Here is an 18,582-nt window from a genome sequence, read left to right as displayed (position 1 = left end):
CTGTTGCTCCAAGGTACTTGAATTTTTCCACTTTTTCAAAGGATAAATTGCCATTTTTTATATTTCCATTTCGTACTATGTTCTGGTCACGAGACATAATCATATACTTTGTCTTTTCGAGATTTACTTCCAACCTATCTCCTTACTTCCTTCAAGTAAAATTCCCATGTTTTCTCTAATCTTTCGTGGATTTTCTCCTAGCATATTCACTTCATCAGCATAAACAAACAGCTGTTTTGTTTTTTCGGGGTTTACTTCCAAACCTATCTCCTTACTTTCTTCAAGTAAAATTACCGCGTTTTCCCTAATCTTCGCATGTAGACTTTCATGGCTGGTGTCTAATTGATATGGAGCTTCTGGGCTAAGATGCCGTGGTCTATTGGCCTAGATGTTACCAGACATTTCGTCTGTTACTCCTGCAGATATCTTCAGTGGTGAGGTATCCTAGATCTAAGTCTTCTGCTAGAGGTACCTGTGGCAACTGATACCCTGACTGTTTGTCTGTCCTTATTTATGGAGGCGGGGATTGGCCTTGGTTTTCCCGTTGGATCTCGGTGACCTTGGACTGGACGTAGCGTTCCGTTGTTGCAGTGGTCCACATTTGCTGGATCTCCGTGGCCTTGGACTGGTCGTTGTGTTCCGTTGTCGCGGCAGTCTGCACTCACTGGATTTTCATAAATGTAGTGAATGATGCTTACACTTTCGTAATTTCCTCAATGGCCTTTTATTGAACATGCTAGGTAGTGGATCAGAAGTTCACTGATTTAAGTCTGGTTGTTAACAATGGATTTTTAAGGAGCAAGGAAACTCCTTGTAAAGGCTGTCTATGGGAAGATAGGAATAGTTCAGGTCTCGTGTTGTAAATTTACATATTTTATACATTTTATCCTTGCTTTTTATTAAATTGCACGCAGTTGTGACTCCAATTTCGTATTCTGAGATGAGCCACAGTTTCTTGTTCCCCAAACCACTCAGTTATTTGCACTTTTTTATACTTAGCACAACACGATTTCTTTTGATACCGTGGAAGAGATTTTATATAGAAGTTATACAGTACGAAAACTCGAACAGTAGACCATACTGTGTAAGAGTAAAGTCTTGTAATAACAATCTCTAGGAAAAATGGCATGCTTATATAATATACAGTATGTTATATATTTCTATAGCAAAAAGAAGAAAAAAGCGAGAGAAAGGCAGTTAGTTAATCTGCCAATGAGTTAATAGGGTGATGGATAATCGGAGTTCTACTGTATTTATTTATTATTTTTATTTATTTATTTTTTTGCTTCATATTATACAGTACCTTATATTGTGACATTTGTTGACAGCTGAACAAAAATGTCTGCACCTAGTGTCCTTTGCATCCTGACCTGTCACACACCATATTCCCCAAAACACAGTATGTAGACATAACCTAAGTCATTGGAAGTATATATCATATTTTCATGACAGTACAACTGTAAGAACTTCTCCTGACTTTAGAACAACTCTATACTTTTCTGTAATATTTGAATGGTAAATGATTTTAAAAATTTAGTTAGGTTATACAACATTACATATGGGTCAAACTCTCTGCAATTCATGATGAGTTCTTTCTTGTGGGCATAGTTATTTATCCATAATTAAAAATTAGTTAAACACTTCTTAAGAAATTGATCGTTTTTCAGTGACACTGAGTTTGTTTTAAGCCAACCCAATTAAATCTGTTAGATCTAGGAGCTATTTCTATAAGGTATATGTTATTACAATTTAATTATAAGTATTATTGTAGTATATAAATACTATGTTCTAGTCACATATATTCCTAATAAACTTTTATGTTTTTATGGACTATAAAGTGCTAAATAAATGTGAACTAATGAAATATATATGTATGATTGTTTCAGTGCCACAAGCCCTGTCTATGGCAACAGCAAATCCGTTTGCTGGTGTTGCACCTTCACCACCACCCAACCTTTTCCAGCAGCAACAGCAACAACAAATTCGACCAAGCATCAATCAAATCAGACAGCAGCCATTTGCTGGCAGTGTTGCGCAAGCTCAAGGGAGCACAGAAAGTGCATGGGGTCCTGCACCTAACCATCGTCCAGTGTTGCCAACTCCGTTACTCCCTTCAGCTCAACCAAACCCATTCCTCTCGTAACATATAAAATTTTAGGTGCTTGTGGACCCCCTATTTAGGGTCATAGTTGGTCATAGTTCTTGCTAGCGGTGAGTCCAGCAGTAAGTTAACTGATACATTTTATTTAAAAGCTTCGAAATTTGGAAGACCTGTGTTTTTGTTTTTCTATGATTGACAGAAAATGAAATCTGCGAAGTGCTTGATATATTGTACATTGCAGTATTGTTTTATTCAAGTTCCTAAAGATTATTATCTTATGGGGTTGTTGAAGAAAATTATATACAGCAATAACTGCTCTTATTTTTAAACGTCTGTATATATTTGTGGTACAATATTTCATTCAGATTTAATAACTTCGTTTTACCTCCCTGTGTAACTAGGCAATTACTGGTAAAGTGTATAATAATTAAAAATTTGCCATACAATGCAGTGAAGTTTGCAGAGAAGTTTTACTGAAATAGACAAGATGGAATAAAATATATAAGAATTCTTCATTTTAGTTCTGTATAATTTGTGAATGTTTTCACGGTTACAACAATGCTAATACTTCTAACTCTACTTTATAGATTATATTAGTGCTATGTATTGATATTTCTTAGTTATGATTTTAAGCAACCAAGGTTACCGTCTGTGAAACCAAAACCAAGAAGACAACATAACAGTTTAAAAGAAACATTGTTATTTGCCTTACGTCCTCATTTATTGAACATGAAAGTGTCACTTAGATCTTTAAGATTACTAATTCCAAAACGGGCTAGCTAGAATTGATTAAGTGGAACCTAAACTGTATGTTGAGTAGTTGCACATAACTGTTGTTCGTGAGTCATGTGCAACAGATTCCATTTTTTTTTTTAGAAAATGATCATAATAATTATCACTTGTACATTTCTCAAACGTTAATGTATATACCTATATATATTTTTTTTAATCTTAAGACTTGTGTGTTTTGAGTATTTAATTTCACGTTGAAATGCCAGTATTATGATATTTGCTTCCTTTAGATTCTGCAAATGTTTTCTTACACAAAAACGAACATCACTATCAACAGTGAAGGTTATAAATTAATACTCATATTACTATTCAGACATTAACTTTTGATTTACTGTATTTTGGCACATTTTTGTCTCCATAGTATATCTGCTTTTCCGTAACAGTTGGTACTGCCCATTAGAGTGAATTTAAACAATATTCGGTATTTACAACTTATTTTATACAAGAGTACAATAACATCACACTCTTTATTGTATATGTATGTTTCACTTCTTTTGAATTATTAAAGTAATGTGAGTAAAATTTCTTTTGAGAGAATTTTACGAATAACAAGTACAGTACTTGTCATAAGTAGGGTTGCCAGATTTTCATAATGTAAATAAGGGAAAGTTGTAACATTGCACTCGAGGAAAATATGAGTAACTAAGAGAGAGAGAGAGAGAAAATTGTGATAGCCGTCTCAGAGCATATGCACAACCATGTTAAAGCATAGTAAGAAGAAAAAAATGCCTTAATCTTACACCATTGAAGCTGTTATATTACTAACCATTAGTTTATTCATATTAATAAAATTTATAAGGGACATTAATGATGCAGGTTGGGAAGAGATAATTGCAAAGGTTGTTAAATAAAAGTTCTATTTTTCTAAATGCAGCACATCTTCCTTGTTTCATATGGAATAGAAACATTAATTTTCGTTAGAAACATTTTTCGCGTCTTCACACATACTACAAACAATCCAACAACAAACAGTGCACTAATAACCATTTACAGCAATTGTTTGGAAATAAAATTACTTTAACTGAAACAGAGATATCTAGAAGTTTAAATTTATTTGTTTCATTCATCACGTTTCTAAAGTGATGTTAATGGAAAGTAATTGTTTCTTATCATAATTGTACAACACAATATCCATAACAAACAGTAAGGGAAAGGAATAATGATAATCCATGGTGCTACAGCCCTTTAAGGTCCAGCTGCTGACCTCGCACCCACATGCCGAGGCAGAGATGGATGATCATCCAACCAAAATGGAAGCATTGTGTGGTCAGCACAATGATTCCCCCAGCCATTACAGGTGGCTTTTGTAACCGCATTTTGCTACCAATTGTAGTTCAAGTGCATCATGATGCTGGGTGAGCATCAGTCCCATACACTGGCCGAAATTTCATGAGAAAATTTCTTCCCAATGAGAACTCGAACCGGCATGTATTCCATAATGCGAGTCCTAGACAGGATGCCTTAGACCATGACGCCATGGTGCAGAATAAGGGAAAAGTATAGAAGGGAAATAAAAAAAACCGTTGGTTGTCTAAGATATAATATCCGTAAATATGGGATTTTTGGTGTTCCATATAATGTTCTCAGGCCCCAAATATGGGACACCCCATATAATATTGGATAACTGGCAACCCTATTCATAAATTTCTTGTTTTTGGTCTTGATGTACTGTGGCTAAAGGTATTTACATTTATCACGATTACAGCAAACTAATCTATTGATAGAAGAAAGGAAAACTTGTCATTACTTCAGAGTAATAAATTGCATGCAGAAGCTTGTTTTTCTATATTATTTTATCTCTTCCAGAATTATTTATTTTTATATGGACCAAGCTTATAAAGTTACGATGTATTGGTTATATTAATTATATAGTTTATCTGTAGAATAGGCTATTGTTAATTTACACTTAAACTGTTTGGGTATTGTTAGCACTTGAGATCGAAAATTATGTTTTGTAGCATTGCTTGTTTTCACTTAATAGGATGCATCTGTATTTTTTTATCTCTTTTATTTCTTAGGTATCCATAGATTGATTATGAAATCATCTAATGGTTTTGGTCTTCTTCTTCTGTCTTTTATTGATTAGGCAACATGTCCTGTTCCAACCTCAATTCCACTTTATATCTTAAAATGGACATTGCCATTTTGGCCCTAACAAGGAAAGTTAACATAATAGTCTAACTTAATAATGTGTTCCCTCAGTGTAGCTCACCGCTAGCAAGACAGTTGAAACAAACAATGTGATGGGGAGATAATCCGCCCATATGGTGTTTAGAGTTTCCTCGGGCTAGAGTTGCTCACAGGTATTAGAAGAAATTATAGAAATCGTCCTTAAAAATGAATTACTACTGAGAAAAAATTAAGGAGGGTTAATGATTTTTTTTAATTATCTTAATTTCTTATTTTCCATTCTTGGAAGATAAACAGGCGAAATGGAAACAAAATGTAATTGATGTTATGTATATGTTAAGTGTTTTTGCCAACTTAGCAAGTTTTTTCTACATGGAAGCAACTAAAAGTCAATCCAAATCTGTGTGATGGGACATAATTTTGCATTTGCCATTTTTGTGGCTGCTCAAGAAATATAACCTAGTAAGTACCCACATTTCAGATGGAAATTGATCTTTTTAAACACCAGCTGTAATATAAATGTAAATTTTCTCGTCCGAACAGAAACAGAACTTTTTATGTGGATGTTGTGAGCCTTTCTGTCTTTTGATACGTATTAAGTAAGGAAATGGGGACATTATCTTTTTGATATTAGGCACTGAGTGCATTGTTAACAATTAAACATAACTCGTTTTGCCTAATAAAGATGAAGAAATGGAGTTACGAAAATAAAACAAACTCCTGTAAATCACTTGAGTTTTTATGCAGAATCTTTACTATATTTTTAGTTACGTATTTGGGAAGTCCATCTGAATGGTATTTGGTTTTGCTAGGAAGATTTTATTTAACTATTAATTAATGTATGGTATTTAAAAAGTAATATAATTATAACAGTGTACAAACACTCTTTAAAGTTTAGGTGAAATAGTTGTGGTATAGTATGATGATCTGTAAGTTGGTTCACTTATGCTAATTTCTTAATACTATTGTATACAGGGATTACCAGTCAAACCTGTAAAAAGTGTGCTCAGGCTCATTTGTAGAGAAAAAGAAAAACGGCCGCATAAGCAAATACTGTCTTTGTATAAATCAAAACTCAGGCAGTGTAGATGTTTAACATTGTCAATGCTTTCTGCAGGAACAGTTTTAGTGTTTGTAAGTTGCAGTGACAGATTATGAAATGTGAACCAGTGACGGTTAATTGTGCTGTCAAGGAAAACACATTCAGTAGTAATAATTTTGATTGCCTTTAATTGAAGTAGTGGAACACTAAAATTATTATATTAAAACGTTTTAAACTGAAGATATAGAAAAACGGAGAACTTTACCAGAGAGAATCTAAAAAAACTGATAATAAATCAAATATAACATAAGAATTTGTGAATTTTAATCTACGAAAAATTTCATTAAAATAAATTCAAAGTAAGTGAAATGAGAAACAAAAGTTTTGATTAAAATAGTTTCAAAGTAACTGAAAATAGAGACAAAGAGTAATATTCATATGTTCCATTCCTTCACAGTTTGTATTAAAGATAATGAGTCTTATGATGAAAATAGTGTGTGTGTGTATGTATATCTGTATGTACATACATACCGGTAACATAGTAAATGAAAAGGATTGTCCTGGAGTATTCATAATTCATTAATGTTTAGAAAAACAAATGATACGGGAAGTTTTGTAGAATAATATTAATATAATATTCAAAGAATGGATTTAAATTTAAATGACAAGGAACAGTGATAAGAATATTAAATGTGGAATGCTTTGCTTATGAAAAAGTACAAAGGCGTAACTTTGATCAGTTCATATTTCTCACTTGGTAAACAGAGTTCTCATTTTTTCTAAAAAAGGAAAAAAAAAAAAACAATATTATACATTTTTATAAGTGGTTCTCAAACTATCGCATGACTATTTGTTTTTATAATTTAATTTGCGAAACTTCATCTAAGATAGAATTGTGTGCAGTAAAACTCTTAACATCTATGACTTTGTTATGTCGCAAAATTGACCATGTAATGAGAAATGCGCAAATGAGATAAAGGACACTTTATTAAGTGTGTTTTAGCTGTACGAAATGTTACTGCTATCAGTGTAGGACTATAAAATATAAGATTAAAATTGACAGCAAGCAGTTGTAAGCAGTTTTGACAGGATTACTACATATGTTTCACCAACATTATTAGTACTTTCGTCCTTATTTACATATGATGTAAGTGTGAAAAAAACCCGAAGATTCGTAATCTATATCACTTAAACGAAAAATAGTAATTTTTATATTTATTGATTAGACTGAAGCGTTTAATGACATTGTTAATTACATCTGTCTCTATTTCCACAAGAGTAATTTGCTTTCAGACTGTAAGTAACTATGTAAAAACTCTACACTCAGTACAGAAATTTTTAGCCTACATTCCTATCAGTATCCTAATCATTGAGGGAAGAATGATACTTTGTCGTTAATGTGTGATGTACAACAATTATTGTGTCATAATAAAATATGTTACCTTCATAAATATGGTAACAGTTTTTATTTCATTAATTTGCTTAAATGAATTTAATACATTATATAACGTAATTTTAAATTTTAAAAACTTGTATGACATTGTTCATCATTTATGGTGCAGTTTTTCTACTTTTTATACTATGAAACCTGTGAAACATTCGATAATAGACATTAGTAGTTTTATATTGAAGTACTTTACAGTACAGTCTTTTAAAATGTACCAGTTAAATAAATATCAAAAGTGACAACATTGGTTTTATCTCTCTAATGTGAATATTATCTGAACTTTATTATTAGTTGTAGACATTCCCTTTATAATCGAAAAGTATTTTTATGAAATATAAATGTAAAAGTTCACAATTGCGTAGTTTACATTCTAACTTGAAATGATATTTTGTTTTGTTCTTCATGGTCCATGGATTTATAATATAGTGTATCCATTTTTATGTTGAAAAGAGTATGTTTTGTTAATTGTTATTTGTGTCTTTGGTTTGTATGTTAATGAAACCAAACTTTGCTCTGTGTACATCACAACATGTAATTAATTACTTGTAGGGCTTTCTAACTCTTTAAAAATAAAATCTTTTTAAGTTAGATATTGGAATCGTAATGCTGAATAATGGTTACTGCGTTTCATTTCCAAAAGTTACTTCGTCATATTTAATTTGAACATGTTTTAAAAGTTAATTATAAAAACTGCACGCAATTTTTTTCTCCCATTTCAATATAATTTCACATTTCTTTTGTCAGAAATACATAATATATTATTCTAAAATGAATGAAGTGGATCATTTTAAGTCCTTAATCTGATCAAAATTTATGTGTATAATGATTAACCAGAGATGATAATGTTAGTTTGAGAACTACTGACCTTTTCATTAAAATTTAATCCTGCTTCAGCATAGATGTCACTAATATTGACTGAACCACAAGACTGGATTATGATGATGTTGATGAGTTGGTGGAACTAAGTATAAAATTATATACAGGTGAACAGTAACTTTCAGAGGTGGTCATGTTTAATGCTCATATTTTTTGTGTTAAACCATTTAATTTTTTGTTATTTATAGAACTTCAGTGAGAACCCAATCACTTTGAAGTAGCAGGTTTGGAAAACAGAAACGAAAAATATGTTTTTTTCCAGTGCCCATTGTTTGTATTGATACTTTTTTGGTCAAGTTTCCCTGTATGAAGTGCACTGAAGTTCTCTTTCTGCAGTGTAAGAAGTAGTCTATAATTAGTATTAACCCTTTTTCTTACAAATGTTCCTTTCTTTGGTCCATTTGTAATCCTGCCTTATTTAGCCACGCAATATTCAGGATCTTTGTTCTTTTTTATACTCTGCATAGCTCATCTATGTTATTATTTTCTGATATTAATAAAGAATGTTTTGTTGTGCTTCAATTTTTCAGCTAATGATGTTATAAATCAGAGATTGCCAGCCTTTTTGGAATTGAGGGCTATTTTTCATTTTAGAAATTACTGGCAGTCTATTAATAAACTAATGACACAAACAAATACACCATAAAGTATAATAGCATAAAACCGATACTGTTACTATAAAGTTGACTTTACTTATTTAATTACTGATGCTGATACAGATCATCCCAGGCTAGCATTCATGGCTTGGTGGTCGATTTCTTGGCCACCACTGTTAAGTATGGAGATTCTAAAATATTGTTAGCTTTAACGCAAGTATGTCAGCTGTTTAATTGTGTCTCAAACCTGTATGTGGTGTTATCTAATGGTATCGTATTTTCTATTTTTGTTTTCTGCTTGCTTTGTGAAATTAAAATAAATTTTTCTACTACTGCTTAGGTATGTGACAAAATCACTACTTCTATTAAAGGCGATTATTGTGTATGAGAGATGCTGTAGGATAGTTCTGACTGCTTTGTCTTGCTCTCAAAGTTTGAAGCATTCAGTGCCAACAGAATATGTTATAATAAGAATCAACAAAACATAAATGTTATTTTCGAAAGTTTGGATCTGACAGTTCATGCAGTAGTGTTTATCTGCAGCTGACTAGTGGCATTGATAACACTTGGCATTGACCCTTGCATACAGTGATTAGTTGATCCTTTTGTCTTCCTTTGGCTGGCATTAACCATGTCTCATCCTTCTGTACATTGGACTGAAAATCATGGTGGTTATATCTTACATTTCCAAATCTACTATTTACTTATATTAAATTCCGAAATTGTGAGTAAGGAATAACTTTGTTACTGTAATCGCATTTTTTGCCAAAACTTGCTTCGATAGTGCTGTGAAAAGATGGAATATGTTTCCATGTGAAACACTATTGTTCCATAGTTTTAGATACTACTCCCTAAATAGTTAAAGGAATTCTATATACTAAAACAAAGCATTAAATATAAATTTTTCTTTCAACATTACAACAACATGACTTTTATAGGACGAAACCAATTTATGCCAGTTAATACTTTAGGAGGTCGAAACTGTGAGTTTGAACAAAATTCTGAGTTAATAAGACTTTTGCTCATTGCAGATATTTACTTTACAATGGTAAATGTTATTCCTAAATGACAATCACAAAGTGTATTTTTTTACTGCAAAGGCTGGTTTTCATGTGGTTGTGGAACAGTGGTAGAACAAATGACTAAAGGCAGTTCTATAGGCTATTCAAAAACTACTTACTTTTCATGTCCTGTATTATATTCCTGCAAGATAACACAAAAAAAAAAATAGCTGATCCGCTTACAATGCAAAGTGCTTCAAATATCTCAATACTTTGATAAAAGAAACGAATTTATGTAATAACTGCAAGATGTTAATCGTCTTGTTTCCTCATTACTTTTTCAGTCCATTTCAGTATGAGTAATATGACAGTCTTTCATTCTCAATACTGTTCTTAATGTTCCATAAGGAGGAAAGAAACTGGTCACCCTACCCCATTATCTCCTGGCTTAATTGTCTCATGAGTGATGCCTTATTGGTGTCACTTATGAAGTTCCAACCTCTCTTCGGACATTTGACTAAACAACAACAGTATTCCATAGTTGCTTTTAAAACATCTTACAGTATGAATTCAACTGTGTTATAGATTTGATTCTTCATGTTATTAACAATTACACACTTTAGACTATGAAACCCCCTCCCAAAAAAAAAAATGGAAGTGTTGACCTAATGTAATGTTGTGGGTCATTTATCCATTCTAAATAAGTTGTAGTTCCAATAGCAATTGTAAATTGTCTATATAACTGACTTCACTTGTGAAAACATTAAAACAAAAAACATATTAGTTTCAATTTTCGTAGAATATTTTCTAGGAAATGGAAATTCCCTCTCGTCCACACCTGTGGAGTAATGGTTAGCGTGTCTCACCGCGAAACCAAGTGGCCCAGCAAATGGTCGGTAACTATCGGTGCTGTATCCCGGACTCTTCACTGCCATTTTCACCTTCATTCCATTCAGATGCTAAATAACCTGAGATGTTGATACAGCGTCATAAAATAACCTACTAAAAAAAATCTCTCTCATATGTCTTGGTCTCTCTCACTCCCACCCCATTCATGTGATTTTAGCCATCCTGTCTTCCACTGTGAGCATGCCTTTTAGATAATCATGAAAACAAGCCAGTGAAAAGGAAGTTGGGTTGTTTAAAAGTGTTGTGGTAGTTTATAGGAGCTCTCCTCATCAATTGATGGCTCATGTTCTTGTGAGCGAATAATGATCATTAGAGGTACAAAGTGACCACTTGCACTCATGGAAATGCTGTTAACATTTTTTTTTAACCCAACTGTTCTAGCAAAAGATGTGCTAGTGGGCTTGCATACTGATAGCTTGTTCCTGTGACAGTAATTGAGAAACAGCTTCAACCAATTTTTTTTCAGCCGTGTTGTCACCAAAAGGATGACTGATGTTATTCCAGGGGCATAATTTCAGTTTCTGCTTGGGGAGGGGACGGGCAGGATTTTTTTAGGGAAGACCTTATGGGGTATTCATGTGACATACTCCTCTGAAGTGAATCATATTTTTTATATTGTAAACTAGGGTAAACTTGATTGCTGGGGTTAACTTGATCATAAAAAAAATTTGAAACTAATGCAAATGAATTGTGAAATGTAAGTCTGTCTAAAATTTCTGATTTTTTTTTGTGCAAATTCTATTTCAGATGAAGCCTAAATATTCTCTCACATGTGATGCCATGTAGCAAATTTTTCATTTTAGAATTTATAAATGAATGCAGAAACATTGCCTTTAAAATTCGCTTCTAAGTGTAATTCAGCATGTTTATTGCACCTGTCGTGTCTTTTTCAGTTTACAGTAGTAGCTCAGACATATTATTTCCAAAATCTTTGAACAGGTTGTTTGTTAAAGACATGAATTTGGTTGCCCATACAGTCTAAAATAATACATTGCCAAGCAAAAAGAAACAAAAATTGTATGCAGAACATCACCTATGAGTATTTTCTAAACTGTAAAACGTTACCAAGAACACAATTCCTTTCATAGATGACCTGTCAGATCACCCTAGTTTACACCTGCCAGATATGATCGATTTTTAACTACTGAGGCATTGAGATATTGTCATGTGACAGCAGCAGAAGCCAGAAATTGGCTGGAGGTGATACAGTACGTAATGTTATCAGTAAGTGGACAGTTGGGAGAAAACTTCATGAAGAAAATCTGTTCTCAAGATGGTTTTTCAGTTGACACACCAGCATTGGAGATCCCGCCTCCATTTTCCTCGAGAACATGAGAATTAGGGAGTGAAGTAGTGGGGCAATAATTCCTTCACTGATGAATCAAGGTTTGTGTCAGGTCACCAGATGGAAAGGAAAAGGCATGGAGAAGAGAACATACTGCCTCTACTTTCTCAGCGAGAACATCGTATGGAGGAGGTTCCATCATGGTATGGGAAGGCATTATTACCTCGAGGAAGTTCTTCAATATGTCTTTTCTACTTACGTTAGCAATAATTTTGTTTTAATGCACGACAATGCCTGATGTGTCTCGCAGTTCTTAGAGGAGATGAAAATCTTCACTTTGAACTGGCCTCAATTCCATCAAACGTGTGAAAAATGCTCGGACATGCTCTGTTGACGAGTTTTTCACACTCTAGCTGAGATTCGGGCAGCTCTTCTGGAAGAATGGAAGACAATTCAACAAAATGACATCAAAGCCCTAATTGCCAGCATGCCAAATAGGATGCAAGATGTTATTAGTTCAAATGGTAGCAACAGCTGTTCTTCATTCTTCAGAATTATGTTCAAATGGTTCTGGGTTTAATTAGTGGCACACACAGCATACTTGCTCTGTCATCCATACTTCTCTGGTCATTGTTAACCTTATGAAAGCTACTGACCATGGTCACTGTTGGCTGCTCAGGTTCAACACTTCCTGTTTTGCTTCTTTCAAGCAAGTGTAACAGAGGTTATCATCCTTTACGAGATTGACATATGGCTATTAACATTTAAATCTTGGAATTTAAGACACTTAAACAGCACCTGGGAAGAATTGTACAATATACAATAAAGAGACTTTTTACATCATCTGGACATGTTCCAGACTCTGATATGATGCTAAGCACTGTCTCGTCCCTGCATTCGGTATTCATTTCATCCTTTGACTTTCTCTTTTTTTCATTAGTTTCGATGTTATGTTTTAAAACCGGCTGCTTTACTTTATTTCCTTTATGCATGTTTGGCTCCACCATGATTGCATTCATATCCCTTTGTCCATTATTCCCTGATGACCTCGTTTCTATTTTTGCTTTTCTCATCATCTCATGTTCATTAACCCATTCCAGTTGTTGCCCTTGCTTATCTGTGTTTAATCCGAATACTGGGTGATTTTCATTTTCCTACAGAATTCTATGTCATAAAATTTTCCACTACTTTTAGTTCATCATCCATCTTGACAAAATGCCCCTTAGTTCTTGCTGCCTTCATGAAAGGGAGCAGTAACTTTTGTCTACTGATATCAAAGCTCACGTCTTTTTCCACTCACACTTTAGTTCTTCTTAGTTTGCCAAATTGTTTTTTATATCTAGTCTTGACTATTCTAGTCACGAATATCACCAGCAGAGACCTGTTAAATCCTTTTCCTAATCTGTTCGTCTGTTCAGTGTGTTCTGCTGTTACTTCCAGCTTAAAAATTTAATTATTCCCTCTTTACACCAAAGTATATTAGTATCCTACTTTATACATAATAATAATAATAATAATAATAATAATAATAATAATAATAATAATCACTACAACATAACATTTCACTCACACCACACTTCATTCATGTAACTAACCTAATAGCCTCAGTCCTTTCCCGTTAACCTTGACTCTTTGCTGTTTTGCTTGAACCCTTCATACCAATCCCTTAAGTCATAATGTTTCTTATTTTTTAACACTCTTATTTTCTCCTTCTCACCAGTTCCCCTCCCCAGCTCCTCCTTTCTCAGCTCTTTAACTCTTTTCAGTATTGCCCCAAACAGCTGTTCACTTTGACTTAGCTGAGTTTGCACTTTGCTCTCTATCACGCACGCCTCCTTATTCTTCAACATCACACTCTGATTGCCATTACCTGACGTCACTAGCTTCTTCCCTCCTTTACTTGACCAGGCACACACGTTCTCACTAATTAATGTTACTGATACTGACACTGCACTGCTGGCCGTTGCTCGTCCTGCACTGCCGCAAAACTCTTTACATTCCAGCACCCTATAGTAGTAGTAGTAATAATAATAATACCTGTATCCTGTGTGACAATTGTTGTAATTCCTTTTCATGTTGCTTGATTACTTCTAATTGCACCATTCAGCACAGCAGTCATATTACACAGGGCTTCCACTTGTCCTACTTTTGTGTGAAATGACCTATTTTGTCCTACATTTTAGTCATTTGTCCTCATTTTCCTACTTTTTACTAAGTTTTCATATTTTAGTAAAATAATATTTTTGCCTACTAAAAGATAAAAGAAAATTATTGAAGTTTTGTGAAAGAAAGAGGAGAAATAAAACTATTTGAAAATTCAATTTCAGCTGGACTTTATATCAATGCTAATAATTTTTTTGTTGTACTTGTTTGTTTTACCATAGATATCCATTATATGCATTTTAAGTTGTTATATTTTTTTCTTGTAATTTATGAGATTGTTTTAGTTTTTGAAATTCTAAAAATATCGAAGTAAAATATTTAAGAATTAACATTTTTTTTTTTTTTAATTAAACTGAACATTACTCACAAAATTAACTTCGATATTGTTACTTGCATAGTAATAAATAAATTACTTTTTACTTTTGTATTAAATAAAGAGCGGGGGAGGACACATGCAATTCATTCCCATTAATGTATAAACAACTAAATAAACTTGGTATTTCTTCTAATGGTATTAGACTAATTGTGCAGTAGCTTCTTTACAGTGCTGATTGAGTCACATGTGTACAGTATGTGGGGGGGGGGGGGAGGTACCCGTGAGCCTTTAAATTGTAATGAAATACTGTCCATATTGTTTTGTTAAATGTCTTATTTTCCTCTTCAAAATTATTCTACTTTTTCTTCTTGAGTCGGTGGGAGACCTGTATTACATTTTCTCCAACAGAACAACAAACAAATTCCTTTTCCCATCCTGTACAAAATCTTCTCATTCTACTTGTAGACAGAGGATTTGTAGAGTGACATGATACCATCACTGCTTGCTTTCAGTGCGTGAAGGAGACAGAGCGCAATGTACAGCAAACTCCTTTTACCTGCTTGAATGTCTGTGATTACATGCTGTAATCACGATACTGTCTTTGATCACTGCTGCTTTACATGCAGTCCTATCAAGCCTTTCCTTCTTCTACTTCATTATCTTTACCATGTGCAACAATCAATCATAATTAGGTTTACTAACAGTACACTTCACTTGTTTTCTAAAACTAGTTGTCATTGTCTGTGGGGTGGGGGTCCTAATTGAGACACTGCTAACATATATTTGAACACATTTTCTGTAAGAATCATAACATTTAAACTTAATTTTGGTACCACAGCATAAAAGCTCATTTTACATAGAATACAAAGATACATAGAATAATCAGACTTACCACAACTATTATTTGAAAATGAAGTACCTATATCTTCACAGCTGTCCAAAGCTTTCTGATATGCACAAACACTGCTCTTTTCACAGTTCCTTCACAACCAAACAAGACATTTGTCTTTTCCCATATTATGTAATCGTTCACGAAGAGACAATTTCAAGTATGTCACAAGATTGCAGCAGAATGCACGCAAAATAGAGTCAGAGTTCTAATTAAGAACAAGGGGTCCAAGTTTGGTTAAATGCTTCTGTTGTTTAGGAAATTAAATTCTGTTTTCGACACTTTCTGAAGTTCAATTTTGAAATTAAAAAAATTGGAGTTAAAGACTTTGAGGAGTCATTGTCTAGTGTAATATGTACAGCAAGATCGGTCTAAACCAGTTAATGCTAATGAAATTATTAAGGGGACACTTGGGTATAAACATGTACATGTGCATGATTGATCATTTTGTAAATTTTGTTTCCTCTTCAGTAACCAAACTTAATACTACGAATACCAGAATTTCAGTATATCATGCTTATATTTATTGAATTATAATTGTTTCACATTCTTTATTTTTCTTTCATTATTTGTTTAGTTTATTATTAACAATGCTGTATGAACTACTCGGTTATTTAGCATTGATGAAATTGGTGATAGTGAGATAAGGCCGAGGGTTTGCTATAGATTACCTGACATTCACCTTGCAGTTGAAATAAAACCTCAGAAAAAATCCAAGCAGGAATCGAACCTACACCAGCAGACAAGTACCTCAGCCGACTGAGCTACACCAGTGGCTTCTTTCATTATTGTAATAGATTGTAGAGTTCTTTGATATGAGGATGGGTTAAAGAATAATAAGCTACTATAGATAAATAAGCAGTTACATATTCAATTGAGAGCACTAAAACCAAGTATATAAGTGGGTATCCACAAATATGAGGTTTGTGTTCAAGAGCGAAAATTAACCAATGAAATTTCAGTGCCTTAATGCTTGAAAGACTTCCTAAAGAACGAAGTATACATTTCTTTGTTTTCTTATATGTGTAAGTCAGTCAGTTTGGTTTTCTAACTCTCTTCTCAATTTGCTGAAACATTGTCCAATTGAGATGAATTATGTATAGTTCTGTTGGCAATGGATATAAACTATAAAACTTGCTATTATAGATTCTCATAACAAAAACATGCAATATTTTGCAATAGCCAATGCATAATTTCATTATGCCATAGATTAGAGTTATCCACACCTAGGAAGGTGTGAATGAAGGAAACTATGTTTCTTAAAATTGAGTCATTTTCTGCTATTAATTGCATCCAAATAATAGTGAATAAATACATAGTAGAAGTAAATCTATCCTTTCTGTGGTTGTTTGTGTTACAATCACAATTTCGTTTTAGTGTCTCATTTTTCAATATGCTAGAATTGTGAATTGTACAATATTTGTTGATTTCCTTTTGCTGAAACATGAATGTATTGTGCAACAAATCAATAGTCTCAGAAATGGCATGTTAGGTATTGCAGTAAACATGGCCTCCTCTGCAATATGTTTATTTTTGTTATACATACAAATAAACCGGTACTACCTTCATTTGAAATACTTACGTAAAAATCTATTTTGTGCATATATTGCTATATTCTAACTGTAATAAAATTTTACTTCGTATCATTACTATTGTACAGCTTTATGTTTGAAGTTAATTTAGATGTTAATTAGTTAATCATGAATTGTTATATTTATATACTTTATGGATTATTTTTATCAATTATTTTAAGAACAGAAAATAAAACTCACCTGAATAATGTACTACTATGTTCTATAATATAAACAGGTATAAAAATGTTAGCAGGCTCTTCTCAAAGTAACTTCAAATCTCAATGAATTTTGTAGCGCTGTTGCCTGAAATATTTTTATTATTATGAAGAATATAAATAAGCTGTATTGTGCAAGCTGACAGATTTGTACATAGTTATCATTATAAACAATTACAATGTTTAAAAACAATATTTGTGTTTAGTTTTTCACTTCGTTTACAAGTCACAGGCTCCCCACCATATTGAAGATGTGTGATGCTCATCACAGCCATTGTGCTCCTCATCCATATATCCAATGAACAATATGCTGATTAGAACTGCTGTTACTATTTATAACGACTTTATTTCCTAGGACTCCAAACATTCGGGATTTTCTGGAACTATACTGGAATCAAGATGCGTCCAGTGTCTGGAAAGTAATTCTTGACACATAAAATGTTCTGGTTTTTAACAAACAAGAAAGAAAAGAGAAAAAATAGCGTTTCCTTTCATTTTCACACGATTTTGTTCTCTCCAATTTATTTATGGGTAGCTGTGCTAGTTGAAAAAGGTTAAAAATTAAAAACTTCATGAATGCATGCAACATTGGATCTTTAAGTTCTTGAATCAACTAGGTTCATAATTCAATGTAAACATCTATTTCATTGGTATGTCAGAGAAGAAGCGTTTGCTGTAATCTGGGTATGGTTATTGTTGTCAGTATTACTCTTTGTTTCCATGTGCCTCTTGCTTCAGAGTTTGATATTTGTAGTTCGTTTTAAGTAACAATATTGCCTTCCACAAAATTTCTTGGTTATTTTGGAACCACTGTTTACAACATTGCCAAGAAGAAATGCACATTTCTTGTTGGCAAGACTTATTAGGTTGTTATCAGTTATATCGGATATACATTAATGGAAAATGTTGAAAAATATTAATGAAATAGAAAATTATGAAGTGGAAATGTGTATTTTGTATTATATACTACAGTAAAATTTGTATATTAGTAAATAATTTTGATTGTCAATTTTTTAACTCTTCCTGTATGCAACAATGGCCATTTCTTTCCATTGCTCCCTCGACCAAGAAATGTTCTTGCAATCTCAGAAGTCAATAGCGAATAGTTTAGGTGGTGAGTGGAACATAAAGTGGGCGTGGTTTTTAAGGTAACTATTGATCTGCACAGTCCCTGTGTTTGTCAGTGTATTGTATCATTCATTGCCAATGCCAGCAAAACGACAAGTGTTATTATAATGTTATTTTT

General features: G+C 33.0%; 1 protein-coding gene across 7 annotated transcripts in view; it reads left to right on the top strand.

The window, feature by feature from the left end:
* lqf (epsin homolog lqf) overlaps nucleotides 1–18,345 on the top strand; it is a 78,740-nt gene extending 60,395 nt beyond the window's left edge. For all 7 annotated transcript variants that reach the window (XM_069834895.1, XM_069834896.1, XM_069834894.1 and 4 more), the window contains one exon: nucleotides 1,887–18,345. In XM_069834895.1, the coding sequence (XP_069690996.1) occupies nucleotides 1,887–2,143 (257 nt within the window). In that variant the 3' untranslated portion in view covers nucleotides 2,144–18,345. The remainder of the gene's footprint in view (nucleotides 1–1,886) is intronic.
* Nucleotides 18,346–18,582: the final 237 nt, after the last annotated feature.

The sequence above is a fragment of the Periplaneta americana genome, chromosome 9 (genome assembly GCF_040183065.1).
Source record: "Periplaneta americana isolate PAMFEO1 chromosome 9, P.americana_PAMFEO1_priV1, whole genome shotgun sequence".
Lineage (NCBI taxonomy): Eukaryota > Metazoa > Arthropoda > Insecta > Blattodea > Blattidae > Periplaneta > Periplaneta americana.
This window is presented reverse-complemented; position numbering and strand designations above follow the sequence as displayed.